This window comes from Panulirus ornatus, chromosome 20, assembly GCF_036320965.1.
Source record: "Panulirus ornatus isolate Po-2019 chromosome 20, ASM3632096v1, whole genome shotgun sequence".
Taxonomy (NCBI): Eukaryota; Metazoa; Arthropoda; class Malacostraca; order Decapoda; family Palinuridae; genus Panulirus; species Panulirus ornatus.
Genome location: NC_092243.1, coordinates 2,548,366 through 2,566,088, shown reverse-complemented (window position 1 = coordinate 2,566,088; position 17,723 = coordinate 2,548,366). Strand labels below are relative to the sequence as shown.

At 42.8% G+C, this 17,723-nt stretch overlaps 1 protein-coding gene across 1 annotated transcript in view; it reads left to right on the top strand.

The window, feature by feature from the left end:
- The first annotated feature begins 4,279 nt into the window (after positions 1–4,279).
- Positions 4,280–17,723, top strand: part of f (espin protein forked) — a 410,656-nt gene continuing 397,212 nt past the window's right edge. The window contains exon 1 of the mRNA XM_071674484.1: positions 4,280–4,443. Coding sequence (XP_071530585.1) covers positions 4,295–4,443 — 149 coding nt within the window. The 5' untranslated portion in view covers positions 4,280–4,294. The remainder of the gene's footprint in view (positions 4,444–17,723) is intronic.

Genomic DNA, 17,723 nt, shown 5'->3' with positions numbered 1-17,723 from the left:
TACAATCAACACAGTTTCAACAACTTAAAATCATTTTCCAGAAAATTGAATGAAACGTGTGAGCATTGGTCGGTGCTATTATCGTACAGTCAATATCAGGAGTTCTGTTGATGTACGTGTGTGTGTTGAAAGTAAACAATGTGGTAGTGGCTAAACTGTTGTTGTGATATGAATCCAGTCGAGAACTGCTGGAGAATGAGCGTCTGGTCGTGGGGAGCAACACATCAGCTTCTCCCACACACACAGAGGAAGGGTGGGAGCTATGAGGAGGAGAGGATCCAGTGGTATACAACACGGAGGCTTCAGTAGGAGAGGATCCAGTGGTATACAACACAGAGGCTTCAGCACCAGATCGCTTACGAGAAGTTGTCGCTAACGAGGATGGTTGAACTGGCTAATGACGGTCATTCTGATAACTACCCTATCGCTCTTTTGTGTTGTTATCCATTTCACACGAGGATTAGAGAATAAATAGTTTGGTTTGGTCTTTAAGATATTATATTCGTTGTTTCCAAAAGGCTGTCAGTAGATACAATTATATCTAACACGTGGTCCTTACCTGCACAACAACAAACATGTTTATTAAGGTGATGGTGGCTGGAACAGAGGAAGAAGGCGACTTGATAAGTCTGAAATTCTGACTTAGAAAGAAAATGATTTCCTCGAAACTGGATAAGAACTAAACGAAACAAACGAATCTGAGTGATCCTTCTGCTGCAACTCCCACGTTCACATCGCGCCACAGTAATTAACGAATCACACGGAGACTGGGAAGGAGGAAGGCGGGTGGCGGGTGTGTGGACGGGGGTTGGGGTGGGGGTGGGGGTGGGGGTTACAACAGTAACCTAATACCCTTTTTTATTTTTCCTCCTCCTCTGATGATGATGATAACCTGGACCACACAAACAATGTTGCTGACAATTGCTCGCTGGTCGTGTCTATCACGGGACTAAACAAGCGCACCACCAATTGCTGATTTCAACTTGATATGACAACCTCCCCCCCCCCCCCCCCCCACACACACACACACACACACACAAAGTCCTGGAAAACAAGAATCACAACAATGATAACAAAACAACATCCAGGATTCTTTTCATACGCGTAGCGCAACAACATCAACACCATCATCCCCCCCTCCCCTCCCCCAGTTGTTGTGAATATGTACCACAGTTCGTAATCATTGGTCACTCTTCCACAACATGATCGACATATTTTCTATACTTAAATGCGTCGAAATCTAATCGGATTCTTTTTTTTTTTTTTGTACCCAACTACAACAGGTCTCGTTTATTCATCTACAAAATCCACACCTGATAACGTTTCTCCATGCAGTGTTACCTGATCTGTTTGCCTACAGCACACCCCACGCACATTAGGAGAACTCCTGGTCTTGACTGTGTACCCTCACTATTCATATCTGGCAACTTTGGCGAGACAAATCTTGGAGGAAAATGTTTCAATATTTACCTTTGCAAGTAATTTTCCCTTCTCTACCACCATACGTTTCATGCAAACATTACACAATTCTTTACAGTTCCACATTAATGAAGAAAATGGGCTGTATGATGATACAGCAGAAAACGGTTGTTAGAGGAGAAAACGGGATGTATTGAGCAAGCAGAAAACGATGATGTGAGTGTGACAAGAACACATGATGTATCGGACAACAGAAAACGGTGATGCGGCCTGTGAGCACATTGACATTCCTCACTGGGACACAATTGGAGAGGCAATTTAGCTGTCACTCCCGCCAGTCTTGCCAGACGTACGAAACTGTCGTTAGTATTTCCCATTGTCGTGAAGGCGAGGCACAGCAGGGAACCCATCAAGGGCATGTACTGAAGCCTTCAAGGCTCAGAATATTGACGCCTTATCGCTTCTTCTTCTTCTTCTTCTTCTTCTTCTTCTTCTTCTTCTTCTTCTTGTACGACAGAGGCAAGCATGTCATCTCTCACAACAGAAGGAGGCACCATCAACAAGTCAATCGACGTAGCCAATACAATCTTCGAGAGTTTTTCAAACGTCAATCAACTGCTTAACTATGAACTGCGTCCCTCTCCACCGCAAACGTCAGGCCGAGCAAACTGTAAATAAATTTGCCACAGAAAAATAAAATCCACAATGTAATGGTATATTTACTACCAGTGAATCACTTGCCTTGAAATCCCAAAGAGACAACATACGAGATGATCCACTGTCTTCACCAGGACAACCTGATCAAACTGTCAGCATTGTACATCAAGATTTGTGAAGTCTTGAACGTTTGATAATTCACGGGTCTTTGTGCACATCACTCATGATCCCCAGGCGTTTGTTAGTTCGTCGCAGTCTTATTCCCTGGCAAACTGCACTTGTACAGTCATGGGAAGAATCGTGAATAAGGGACTTATTATTGTCCTAATCAGAACCTTAGAATCAGTGAAGTAATCATCAGTGTGGCTTCCGTAGGTACAGAAGAACAATGCTTAAGGTTCTGTCTCTAGTTTATTTGTAAATTCCTATGTGACACAACATTTGCTGCCAGAATTACTGCATTTAATGAAATCTCGGACACATTTGTCCAAGATAATGGGGGACCACAAGGCAACGTTCTGGGACCCAGAGTTATTCACTATTATGCATTAATGATGATTTGACTCCAGCTTCTGTCCCTTGAAATATTAAATGTTCAAAACAGTGTGTGATGGAATAGATACTTCCTTCAGTACCGTTTTACAAAATATTATTTTTTCTTCCTTGAGGCGTTAGTTGATATCTTACATAGGTATAGATTATATAGAATCAGTCCAACTGAAGATGAACCTATAATTTTTCCTTCAGACTCTTTTCGATCTTAAAGCTAGCAACACTGGTAATACACAGTTTAATGAGAATCAGGATAATCAGTATTCGTTCGTTTATACGTAATTACCCCGGGACCCGCTTTATATGAAAGAGATTTGGTGATACCCAGCACCTCTCTCGAGAGGCTCCTGCAGCCCAAGGGCTCGCTACTTTCAGTAGCAGGGACATGTGGACTCCTTTGGAGTGAATTTTTTATTTTTCGTCTAAATCGCACTTCCAGTGATACAACCTCGCTAAAGGATTGGTCACTGCAACACCTGAGGCAGTGAACACGCGGACCAATTGGCTTCGTCCACCTCAAAGCTGGAGGAAGTCGACCGTATCATCTTGGCAACTGTGGATGCAACAGAGCTTCCCAGAAAACATTATCAGACTGGCTGACGTCCTACAGGGGACACCATGCTGGCTCGTCCTCCACGTATCACATTTACCTTACACCTCCAGCCTGTTTGACCGAGAGATTCCCCCTGGATGCCCGTCATGGACAAAAACCTTGAGTGTATATGCAAAACAACTACACTATCTGTGTGTGAACACTGTGATCTAGATGGCAGGGCCTTCAAGTTGTGTCCAAACGATTCAAATGATATAAACCTTTTTATTTTCAACATGTTATCCATGAAACAAAGTGCATTTTCTGTGTCCCTATGAGGTACTCCGTTTTCTATTGCACGGTCGATTAGATACAAAAGTTCGCCTCACTCGACAACATCATACACCCAGAAAGGTCAGAATCAGAGAGAGTGAGCAAAGTTCACAGTGACCTAATTGTATAAGTTTTCATTTATCAAGTAATAATACTTTCTATTTAATTATTAAATCCTCAGTCAACATATTAAATGTCTTTGTTAGTCGGGTCTTTAACTTGTTAACTAAGATTTACAAGACACTCATTTAAAAGCCTATATTTTTTTTCGGCATTTTTTCAGCGGTATTTTCCTGTTGTTATCGACTGTAATAACCATACGAGGCCGTTTGGTTATCAGACTCTTCAGGAAACTACGTACCTTCGTTATACCCATGCGTGTAAACAGGTAGTAAACAACGAACCTGGTAACTATTTTCTTTACCCTTAAGACAGCAGTATATAGAGCTTAAGATTGAATAAAAACGTTAATCTGCATAGATCACAAAGGCTTTGGGGACAGGGGTATTGTTGTTGACACCGCGGGTGTAACTACCTAGTTACAGCGCCGTCTGGTTGTTTGATTGTTAATGACCAGTACGAGGTCGTTAGCCCCTGCACCCTGCCAGCAGCGCACCGCCGTCCTCAGTTGGGTCATGATCTAGTGTTGGTGGAAGAGGTCAGTGCTGGTGGACTCAGTGTGTGACCTGGATGTGTAATTACTTAAAGTTGTGTCTGACGTCATTTTGTGCTGCTCTGGTGTTGTGTTTAACTGAAACTCTGATTTTTTTCTTCATGTTCTGAAGATTTTACAGGAAAGCTATGGGGCAGAAATTCACTGTAAAGCTTTTGAAAATCGTGGGTGAAAGTGAGGTGAACTTGATGTGGCCAAGAACTGAATATGATGAGGTTGTGACACCAGATAAACAACACAAGAAACAGCCCACAGTGGATTACTGTTGTAACAGAAGGTAAGATTTTAGTTCATTACCGTTGTGGGTAACGGAGAGGACACCATGATGCTATTATGGTGTACGTTCGTCAGTGAGTTAGGGAGGGAGTGGAGGAGAGTGTAGGGCAGGGAGAGGGGGAGTGTGTAGGGCAGGGAGAGGAGGAGTGTGTAGGGCAGAGAGAGGAGGAGTGTTTCGGGCAGGGAGAGGAGGAGTGTGTAGGGCAGAGAGAGGAGGAGTGTGTAGGGTAGGGAGTGGAGGAGTGTGTAGGGCAGGGAAAGGAGGAGTGTGTAGGGTAGGGAGAGGAGGAGTGTGTAGGGCAGAGAGAGGAGGAGTGTGTAGGGCAGGGAGAGGAGGAGTGTGTAGGGCAGGGAGAGGAGGAGTGTGTAGGGCAGGGAGAGGAGGAGTGTGTAGGGCAGGGAGAGGAGGAGTGTGTAGGGCAGGGAGAGGAGGAGTGTGTAGGGCAGGGAGAGAGTAGGGAGTTGTAGACATCAGACAAGCTGGAGGTTGTAGGAGAGGATGGTCGAGCGGTAGATGATAGTGGGGGAAAATCTGAGTGGACCAGCAGCTGCAGACGAGCAAGTAAATTCCGAAGTCAGAGAATGATACAAAATATTCCACCTAGATTCTCTAGGAAGGAAAAATTGCGGCTTTCATCATCTTGCTGACGAGTCCTCAATATAGATGTTAGGAAAGGGAGGACGTACGATAGCCCACGGCGACTGTTGAATGATATATCGTTAACACAAGGTTACAGACTTGCGACAATGGTTAGGGGGGCATAATTCATCGCTACTACTGGCGTAAACAGTTCGAAATGTACGACATTTTCTACGTAGTTAATACAGAGGATGATGGAAGCCTCAGACAAACTGTAAGGAAGAAGTCATCGTTCTTAGGTCAAGGATGTTCGACTTTAAGCCGAGTCACAGATCGCAAGACACGTACGTTCTTACTGTTCAGAGCGATGACCCCGTAAGAATTCTAATTAACCGTGTACTACACACATGTCATACCAAATCTGAATTGTAAGATCAAACAGAATCTGTGTAATAAATGAGTTCTAGATCTGTTTTGCGCAACTGTATTTTTTTTTTTAGTTTTGTGTGTGTGTGTGTGTGTGTGTGTGTGTGTGTGTGTGTGTGTGTCATCATAATTAGTTTCATATTGTACAAATGTTATTTTCTTTCACTTGGTACAGGAAATTTAACATGTTAAGTTGTTTGGTGAGATAAATTCGTCCTATTTAGTTGCGTTTGTTTTGTCGTGCACCTCAGTCAGTTTGATAAAAATTTCCTTATTTTTTCCTAACATTAGATTGAATTCTTAGAGAGATTAGCCGCCATTTAATGAAATGCCGTCATTCTGTTCCCGTTCAATATAGTGACTGATATTCTGTGGTATTCATTTAAAAGCCTAGAATAAGAAAATGCCGGTAAAACACACACACACACACACACACACACACACACACACACACACACACACACAAATTGACAAAAGTCCACATCAAGGCCGAGCATTACTGAAATAAAGAAAGGTTAATGAAAGGGGAAAAAGAAGAGATAAGGAAAGTACTTACGAATTTTGAAGGAAGTGAAAATCCTGTCTTTTGAAATATACCAAGTCAGAGTTATTGGGAAAGACAAAAGAGGGTAAAAAGTTCCAAAATTTCGAGGTGTAGAAAAAGAAGCAGGTATCAAAACGGCGCCCACCCTTGAGTTGCTAACGGCCTCACAATGATCATGTGACGCAGCGACTTGCCGAGTCTGCTAATAGTGGGGGTACACAAGTAGCCAGCTCTCGGAAGCGAAAAACCAAAGTAATACCTATAGAAGATGGACAGTGACCCAACATTGTGGCTAGAGTAAGAGGTTCAAGTTTTGAAATTAGACTGGGACAGTTTATAAGTCAAACTCCTTTTGAGTCAACTGTGTCAAGTAAGAATGTGGAACTAGAGCCACCTCAGATGTGAGGGCAGTACTCCATTCAAGGACGGATCAATCCTATGTGTTAACGGAACAACTGTTTCGAAGAAAAGAAATTACAACATCTAAACAGGTCTCCACAGTTTCTTACAGGCAGACTTACCTATTCCCGTCATGTGGGGTTTCCAAGATAGAGTTTGGATGTTACAGTAATACCAAGTATGTTAAGGAAGTCAAGAGGTGTAATTAAAGACCGTCAAAAAAGAGAGAAGAGTTGAGAGGAGTTTTCGATACAGAGTTGGGATAGAAACTGGGTCTTGGAGGCATTAAACTTACCTAGATTCCGTCTGACCCACTGAGATATCCTGCCCAAGTTTACTGATGAAATTATGTCGAGACGAGATGCAGATCGAAGGAGCAGAATTGTAGGATGGAGGAAGGAGTAAAAGAGTAGGAGACAGGATCTTATGGTGAGATGTATAGCACTTTGGAAGGGTTGATGGTGTCTGATTGGGAGGAGTGGGCATGTTGACAATGTCTGGGAGGGACTGAGAGTGGCAGTGTATCTGGGTGGGGAAAGGAGAGGAGCCAGCAGGGAGTGTCTGGGTGAGATGGGGAGCGTTGTGTGTCTGGATGGGATGAGGAGTGGGGCGTGTTGGAAGTGTTCGGGTGGGCTAGGGTGAGGCTGGAGCAGGGAAGGATCGAGGTCGACCACACACTTGAAATTGCAGATGTTTGGAAGGGGTGTGGCAAGACGTGGCTCGTATGTGTATATTTCTTTGCATTTTGTATTTCTTGGTGAATATTCATGGTTACTTTTGCTTATTGTTCGTTTGCTCATGTGTGTGTGTGTGTGTGTGTGTGTGTGTGTGTGTGTGTGTGTGTGTGTGTGTGTGTGTGTGTGTTTGTGATTTCCCTATGTTGGGATCTATATCATAACTTATCATCTCAGTCGTAAACGTATTCAGTAAACACAGTATAGTCATTGCTTTAGTCTGTGTCACGGACGTCTTGTTCCACTGTCTGACACCCAACGGCAACAGGACAATTTTCTTATCTATCTTCGTGACTTTCTTTAACTTAGTTATCTTGTTACGTTCTCCAGGAGAACGGTTCCTCCCTGTTGTGGAGAGATGTTCAAAGAACGTGTGTCTTCTTTTGTCTTTCACAGTCGGTAGCGATCTCTGACTGTGATCCTCTGTTTGGACATTACAATTCCTAACTCCAGATGTAGTTTCTGACATTCATCATTGGATTCATTCTAGAAACTCTGTTGCTTTTTTGTAGATAAGGAGACTCAGGTGGTGAGGCATATCATAAAGTGGATCAGATGGTTCGTATATAATTTTCTGACCATCTCTTTGTTCGTATTCTTGAAGGCTATCACAACAAGAGCTATATATACCCATGACTCGCTCATCTTACCCCTAATGTGCTTCTTGGTTTATTCCATCTTTATATGATGGCTAGACTGGCCTCCTTTCACTCTATCCGAGTGCATAAATCTGCACTTGTTTTGGAATAAACTTCATTAGTCATGCATGTGACCCGTGCTGGCTCGCTGGAACGTGTCCAAGTGCCTCTGTAAGTTGTCATAGCCTCGATGTCTGTCTCACACGTTTACCAGCAACATCTTTCCCTCTGGCATGGCTTGACTCCCGGTGGGTAAGACGTTGACGTGGCTCAGGAACATCAGGGGAGTCAGGAGCTCCGCTGGGCGTGAGTGGTTACTTTTACCCAGACTGGATGGTTCACCTCGACATGCGTCTGTCGTTCCCCTCAGCAGTACGTTATCATCGAGGAGTTGAAGAAACTCTTTTCTTATACCTTTTCATTGACATTTCACGTGGGAAAAAGTGTCATACACCTTTCAGACAGCCTGAAAGTATGTATATGTATGTGCTTATCTGTATGTGTGTGGGCGTATGTATATACCTGTCTGATTACGTCTGTACTTATGTATGCATTCGTGTATCTGTATGTGTGTGTGTGTATGTGTGTGTGTGTGTGTGTGTGTGTGTGTGTGTGTGTGTGTGTGTGTGTGTGTGTGTCTGTTTGTGTATTCCTCCCTCAAGGGAAGCTCAGCCGGGGTCACAATGGGTTATGTGACCTCCGCAGGTTGAAGCCTCCTCCACGCCCGTCACGATCAAATGTAGCCAGGCCCACGCCCACAGACCCTGGCGCCCGCGTCCGCAAATATAGCGTCGCGCGTCATGCTGGCCTGGAAAGGTGAAGATCATGACGAAGGTGATAGTTGTACCAGCTCGTGTTCCCCCACAGTCACGGGAGGCCTCAGGTTTATCATTTCCTTCAGGACTCATGGTCGTACCCCGAATACCTTGGCCACCCATGTCCCTACCACAACACACCACCACCACCACACCCTCCCGTCACCATCACCACCACTAGCATACCCCCACCACCACAGTCAGTTGAACGGTTCCTAACTGTGTCTACCACACGACAAACAACCTAATCAGGAATGACTCCAGGTTTAGTCGTCACTCCTAACAACCCTAACATACAGTCAATCATCAAACCGTCGAGACATCATCTCTTGAAATACACTTCAACCTGCACAGCTCACATCCTGGATCTTACCACCGAATTGGTTTTTTTCTTTTTTTTTTTCTAACCATCGACCTTTCTTTCCCGTTCTTCGACCTACACAATATCATGTTCTATTCATTCCATTTACACATACCACCTAATTACTTCCTCGTCCCTCCTTGCCTTTCCTACAACTTATATCTTTCTCACGTCTTCCCTTTTTGATATATTAGACTTTTACATACCGCATTTACTATACAGAACATCTATATGTTGTGATACTCTCAACTCTAACCTTCCTAGCCCTAAAGAAATCAATCTTCACATCAAACATGACAGGTAGACTATGTTTTCTTTTATGTATCTTCTCACATGATCGTCGAACTTATTTCAGTTCACAGAGACACTCAAAGCAACTCCATCTCTTCCATCAAACAATTCCCACTGAACGTCGTTCAGTCATAACGCAGTATAATACATTATACTACAGTACACCACAATCACCTACACACAACACTACAACACCTTACACCACAACATGCGACACGCCACGTACAGAAAACTCACAACATCCCACAACAACCTGTTATACGTCAGTCATTCCACACAGTATCACAACACCCTACTATTCTACACTGACCCACGTCACCACAAGCACCTCACCATCATTACACTGTCGCCTACAACCTATCAGACACCAGACCCAGGTCTTGTAACCAGTGATGCTCATTTGTGTTCTTAGGTTATGTGTGTGTGTACGTGCAAGATGCATAATAACCTTCACTCAAACATTTTGCTCTGTCCACTGAAGTTGAGACAGGTATTCTGTGCACGGGTGCTGGCCTACGAGAGAGAAAAAAAAGAGAACTTGATCGATGTTTAACCTTTCGTGAGACGTTTTTGCACACAGTGTTAAGAATCTGATCGTCTTAAAATGAAAGGGGAGGGAAAAAATCGAATCGTACCGGACTGATGCAAATGGCTAGGTACTTCACTCAGTCAGACGAGGAACCACCTGACGAAGGTCCAGCCGTAATGCTGGCCTTCTGGTGGCCACTTCTCCACACACAGCTATGAAGCTGCAGGAGCTCCATAAGAGGGGATGCTAGTGTTGCGTAATGATAATGATAATAATAATAATGATAATAATAATAATAATAATAATGATAATAATAATAATAATAATAATAATAATAATAACAATAATAATAATAATGATAATAATAATAATAATAATAATAATAATAATAATACTAATAATAATAATAATTATAATAATAATAATGATAATAACAATAATAATAATAATGATAATAATAATAATAATAATAATAATAATAATAATAATAATAATAATAATAATAATAATAATAATGATAATGACAATAATAATAATAATGATAATGATGATAATGATAATGATAATAATGATAATGATAATAACAGTAATAATAATTCCAATAATGCACGTCCAGTCCACGCCCCACCAGTGTATAACCAGCCCACAGTACAGTCATCCATCTCTCGGTTCTGGAATGAGTTGCTTTTCCTTTTCGCTTTCCCAGCTCAGTGACAGCTGAGATCATACTGTCTCTGCTCCTCCCTCACCCAGCACTACTCGTGAGTCAATAATTTTCCTATACATCCAGTGATGCATACTGTTGTGGTGATTATTTTGCAACATATACATAGACGTATGTTTTTTATTCATGAAATGGATTTGATATTAGACGAACAGGGAGGCAAGTAGGCCCAAATGACCTTTTGAAATTCGAGTTTTATATTTCAATGATCAATAGATTTCTACATAATCGCATACGTATGAACGGCTTCCACAAAAACGAATATATTGATGTCATATTTTTCGCAAAATCATCTGTTAGAGAACCAGGAGTGAGAACACATAAGTAAAAGGATCCAGTTTGTTTTACAGTAGTTTGTCAATATAGATTTAAGTGGAGGACAAGAAAATATTCAGACTTCTCCACGTATATGATACGTTTCTTCTGTGTCTTTAAAAACAGGCATCTGCCAGACGAGTTTGTTCGTTGTTCTTCACTTGTGTTCTCCGTCGGCTGTGGACTGAACTTCAGCAATTATGTAAATTTTTTTACGATTGTTTTTCTGTGTGTGTGTGTGTGTGTGTGTGTGTGTGTGTGTGTGTGTGTGTGTGTGTGAGTCTTCAAATTCGCGAGTTTATACTTGGCACATGCGCGATCCTCCTGCCCACATCTGTTGGCAGGTGTTCATACCGACGACACATAAATGCTTCTTCTTTAATATTATAATTTTCTGATCTTACCATTCAGAACTAGCGAGTAAATAACCTCGTCATGGATCATTAGGTTTCCTGTTGTCTGTCCTTACTCACATGAATCAATCGTTTTTCACATCCATGGATGTTTCTGAGCAACACACACACACACACACACACATGTAGGCACAAGAGGCCAGGTTGCAGCAGTGGTCCGTCCTCGTTACACATCCTTCCAGTCCATTTAGCACCAGGAACACCCGCCTTCCATGTTTACCGTTGTGAAGTTTTATTAATAAACTCCGGGCGGGTGGGGCGCCCACCGGTCCTGCTGGTGAACCTGGGTCACGACTGTACCCCAGGCGCCTCCTTCTTGGGGTGGGAAATGTCGTCCTTGTTAAGGTGGGGTAGCCTCTCCCAAGGCGGCCTTGCCATGTCTTATTGAACTTGATTACTGTGTTAATGGTCTCAGCATCAGCATTCTGCCTAGCAGGTATGTCCAGTCGAGCATTCAAATGTGTGCACTCGTGTTATATATATATATATATATATATATATATATATATATATATATATATATATATATATATATATATATATATATATATATATATATATGTGTGTGTGTGTGTGTGTGTGTGTGTGCGTGTGTGTGTGTGTGTGTGTGTGTGTGTGCGTGTGTGTGTGTGTGTGTGTGTGTGTGTGTGTAACAATCAGGTTATGTTGAACTCTTCGTAATCCTTCATTACCATACACTGAACAATCTGCACCGAGACTGACACACAGGAGGGCAGAGTGTGGGAGATATAAGATGACTGAGAGACATGAAGTGTATTTTAACTGATGAGACCAGAGGCTAACTGGGGAGGTTAATGAACTGAATTAAGAGTTAGGGTTTGGAAGGCAAGAGTCACTGCCATGTAAACAGGTGAGATGTGAGGTAAACGAACATAAATGACTTGTAAACAAGCAGACAAGAAGTATGTTTAAGGGACAAACAAGAAAAAAAGAGACTGTATTCAGCGTCTCTTTAGGTCGCTTGCTTTACTATGTTGCGTATTTGATTAGCAGGGAAAACAGAATCAGGTCCTTTTAGTTTGATATATCTTCAACAACATTGTATCTATTCATCTATCTATCCATCTGTTTATCTACACATGCATGCATTATCTATGTAATTCTCTGGTGTTATTGTTGCACTACAGCTCATTCGTTTGCGAAAGAATATTCCTGCAAAATATGCCACTTAAAAATATGTTGAAGACAATAGAGTGCGTGATACACCTGGCCAGCAGGAGACAATATAAAAACCCGTCCATGTATGTTTTCATCGTCTATTGCTAGTCATAGGATCAGGTCCAGATGAAAGAAAAAAAGAAAAAAGAAAAAGGAAAGGAAATCAAAGAAACTCTCTCACGTCTGCAGATATTGCAGTCAGAACAGGTAAAGTTGATGAAGCGGAGGAGGAGGAAAAAATAAACGTTTCTTAACTATACCTTGGTGAAAAAGATGAAGGAAAAGAGTTTCGGTTTCTGCAGATGTTTCCCCGTATGTCTGCTTAAATTGGGTTACCAGGAACCAGTTCTGGATGGTGGCTACGATTCCTTTGTTCTACCATGTTTACACTTCCCCATCTGGTGTGGGACGACGCCACCTACAGAAATTCAAAGTTATGCCACGATCTGATCTGGTCCAAGTGACTGATCATGTTGCAAGCTATTGTTTGTAGTCAGGAGAGAGACAGAAAAAAAAGAAAATCCTTGGGAAACTGAGCTGGACTTTTGAGTTGCGTAAGTCAAACATTTGTCATACAATGGCTTCCCCCTGACATATTGTCATGAAGTTACTTTCAGGAGGTTTAGGAAAAAAAAAAAGTGTACTCATGAGGTGGTTCACCCCCAGCTAACTACAAGGGGTTGAGTTTATATTCTACTCCAACTCTATGGGGTTATAGTCTGTTGTCGTCAAGCATCAGCAGGACATACACACTCTCCCGTACGTAAGATGTTACAGTGTCTCCATCTCTCGAGGCTACATCACAACATGCAAAGGAATGTCATTTAGATCTAAAGCAGTGCAGTCATTGCACTCAGCATGTGAGGTCATCTGGGTGGAGGACCCAAGTGATAGTACTGCTGCTGGAGGAGGGTTACATCATCATACATACCCACACATGTTGAGTCATTGAACTGAAAGGAGTTAGTTACACAATACCCATCAGGAAGGTTCAACTCTGCCTACTAATGTTACTTCCTGATCGTCTGGACACGTATGTACACTCAACCTCACAGCTGGATTACCGTGATGCGTGTGATGAATGTGAGAAATGTATAAAGTCATCAGCTTGTTTTGAGTGTCATGTAATTCGTCCTCTTATCTCCCTTGTGTGTGTGTGTGTGTGTGTGTGTGTGTGTGTGTGTGTGTGTGTCTTTTGCCCGAACACTTTCTCCGCTTGAGAGCACCGGGACGCGGTAGGGTGACTTGGTGTACTGATGGGCAAGAGATGGGGGAGAATATTAGAAAATGATGGAGGCACCAGAGGGGAGGGAGTATAAACTAGTGACGGGGAAAATGGCAGGAAGGTGTTGAGGTAGGGAGGCGAGCGGGCGGGATGGTGGGTGGCTCCCCACCTCGTCTGTCGGTGGAATGTTGATTGAAGGATGATCAACTGCAGCTCTTGGTTATAGATTCCATACCGCAGTCGGTCATCCCGGTCAGCCTACCAAGACAGCTTCTCCGGCGCTCAAACATTCACTTATCATTCTGCATAAGGCCTTAAAGGTCACATGTTGTCCACCTCACTGTTAGTCTCCTCTTCCTCTCACCTCGGTACCAAACACTCTCTCCTTCAGCTGCATCCGACATACCCTGACCTTCTCAATAGCCCATAACCTGTCTTATCCTTCTCCTTTCCCTCACACATGTCTAACTATTTCTCTTGTATCCACACTCCGGTCTCTGGAATCCCACCTTCTCATGTTCCTCAACCTTGTTCCCCCTTTTCTAATAAGTCTTGGTGTCAGTTCTGTGATACAAAATTTGAACAAAGTCTGTCTTCTAATAAGCTTTTCATTGTTTAGAAATATCTCTACTTTCCATAGTCTTTCTCAGGATTGTAGCAGTTTGCAAGCACCGTGTCTGGGTGTGTGAACGTACTAAGCCTTTGCTTACTACGTTCACACGTTTATATGAATCTTCACTTAAATTCTGAACACTGTAAGAGCGACAGTGGTTACTGTGAGATCTCGCTGAGTCGCCAGCGATGCTGTAATTTCTCTGCGAACTAATGACCGCTAACTGAGCACTCAACTGCTGTTCGTATCATTGTCTCTCGCGGGCCGTGTGAAACACTGGTGATGTTGGAGGAACTAAATACACAGCCAGTCTTAATATGAGCCATTGAATGTATTGTGAACATCTGATGATCCCCGGAAGGTGTTGTGTGCGATTTATGAGTCACTAGTGACGTTGTGAGCGATTTATATGAGGGCGCTGGAGGTGTTGTGAGCACTATGTATGCCACCAGCGAAAGAGTAATTACTTGCGACATGACAGAGCAAGAGAGTATGAGGGCGCCGCCAGGAGACACTGCCTCCCGGTGAGTCACACGTGCTTATGGATGTTGCTCTGGCTGTGCGGATGGCTGTGTGGATGCTGTGTGGAGGAGTATGTGGATGGTATACGGATATGGATATGTGTGTTTGTGTGTGTGTGTGTGTGTGTGTGTGTGTGTGTGTGTGTGTGTTACGGAGAGCGACTTTTACACACAGTTACCCCGTCTTTTAACCTTGTTTATATGTACCATGTTTGTATTCCTGCGTGTGTTGGCCTGAGTGTTTCCATGACAACACCTGCGTTGGATGAGTGGTATTGAGGCATGTTTAAGGAACTGAGCATGAGTAAATTTGATGTAGGGATACTCGCATTTCACTAGGAGTTCTGATAATTGTCTTTATTGAAACTTCACAATACACTACATGTGCCTATGGAGGAAATGCACCTCATTACGTGTAAACAGTTCACAAAGTATCAGATCCCAACACGATCTCAGAGGCTCAGACACCCTCTTACCGATATGTACTGTGGATGGAGACGATCACTATGAGGAAAACGGGATTCGAACCCAGATAACCGTAACACAACGTCGAGAAGAAATCAGACACTGGTGTTCTACTTCTAAGTAGATGTAGACGTGATGTAAGAGAAATGCAAGAATGAAAATTTCGAGCGAAGGAATACATGAGGTACGGAACAGGTGTATAGGCTAGACAAGTGAGGTAGTGTAGACCCATGTAAGCTGTAGTTATTCATTGATAACATGATACAGAAGTGTTTGTGAGTGAAGTGAAGGAACTTACGACTTGTGAGTAAGATGTGCAAAGGATAGACCGAGGAAGTAAGAGTCTGTAGTGAGACATGTCTGTGGAACTGGTGCCGTGGCAGACCAGGATACACAAAAAGGATTTCGTTGGACAGTGTGGAAGAAGGATATCAAATCCAGGTTGTTATGCAGACGTGGTGTTGCTTTAGGTGTAGTGGAAGCGCTTGTGATGAGCAGCGAGGGATGAATTGGAACAGATGGGAAATAATAAACTTGGAATATTGCCAGACGTATCGATCAAGGGTCTCCAGCCATTGGGATTTGACGATACCATGTGTGTGGGATGTATATATACACATTCTCAGCTTCACTCGCCTCTAACATGAATTTTTGTAATGGGGAAAAAAATGATCTACTTGAAGCAATTTCCTGTAATATTTTTTGGGCTTTATGTAATACAGAGTGGGGAAAAAATGAGTACTCGTCAGTAGGTTTCCTGTCATTAATATCTCCTGAAAAAATTATGATTTTTTTTTAAAAATTCTAAGTTAGTTTGAATCATGCTGACGTGGGCACTTCAGCAACTCAGCAGAGAAAAATGACCATTGGAAACTTTCACTTTCCTCTGAAGGAATTCCTCGTAAACAAGCGACCCACCTCATCTGGCGCGAGCTTAATACCTCCCCCCGCAGGTCGGGTCAAGGGTCACCAGCCTGTGGTCCCTCCAGGGTATAGCCCAGAGCTGTGGGGAGGGAGGGAGAAAACACCTGACATGGATTGCCCGCTTGATTAACCTTCACACGGCGAGCAGAAGGAGGGAGAGATAGATAGATAGATAGATAGAGATAGATAGATAGATAGATAGAGAGAGAGAGAGAGAGAGAGAGAGAGAGAGAGAGAGAGAGAGAGAGAGAGAGAGAGAGAGAGAGAGAGAGAGAGAGAGAGAGAGAGAGAGAGAGAGAGAGAGAGAGAGAGAGAGAGAGAGAGAGAGAGTACTTTCATACCACATCATTAAAGCATTACAGTTATCGTACATTGTTTATGACTTGCAAAAAAAAATGGAGACTGTGACATTTCCAGACACGTCTGGCCACTTTTGACGGATCCGTTTTTGTTCGTCAGTCTCGAAGCAGCGCCAGAGACAGTGGGCAGCCGGCTCAGTCGTGAACCACCTGAGTGGGTCCCAGCTGCTCTGTGTGTGTGTGTGTGTGTGTGTGTGTGTGTGTGTGCACTGCCTGGGGAGGGATTTTTGCACTCGTGGGGCCTCCCATCCCTGAAAACCTTCTCTACATTCATACATTCTTTTCAACTTCCATCATGTATGAGTGTGTTCATGTCCTTTTCGTGAGCTCCATGAAATACGCCTTACCCCTGAGACTGCACCACACTGGTCCTGTGGTAAGGGACACCGTGGGAGGGTGATCACAACCCTGCACATGGCCACGTCCTCCAGGGGTCAATAACTTCACACAGGGAGCTCGCACGTCCGGTGATACCCAAGCCTTCGTCCACCACACCTCACTCTTACTGAATGCCACACTTCCAATCTTCCATGATCAGCTGTTATCTTCCTAGGTCTATTACTGGAATATGTCTAGCGGTTTTTAACAGATGATGTACCGAGCCTCCTGCTTACCTCAGCTGTCCTTTTCGCACTAGTTTTGTCTATAACATTACCAGGGATCAGCTGGTTCATATCTACCATATTACCTACACAGGGGTCATATATATATATATATATATATATATATATATATATATATATATATATATATATATATATATATATATATATATATATATATATATATATATATAACGAGGGCGTGTATGGCCTTACAATTATCTTCAACACCTGCAGAAGGTGGTTTTAAGATGACGTTGATGCCCTTAATAGCCCTGGCAGTTGATAGGCTTAATGACCTCTGCAGTTGATAAGATTGAAGCCCAAGTAACCAGCAAAACAACTATAACCTGAAGGTTTGGATTGTAAGGATGTTTACTGTACCTTGTAAAAGTGAGGTTCTCAATGACTCTCACACTCATGCATCATTCTTATATCTTTTTCCTGGATCTATAACCTTATATCTCCTTTCTACATCTATATTTCTATTGTTTGCCATAAAAATACGTTCAAGGTTACTATTTCTGTTACTCAATTCATTTTTTATAAATATTTACCCGAAAGGAGCTCAGGTATATACATGGGTGAGAGGTGGAAGAAGTATTTAATCAGACTTGCATCGTA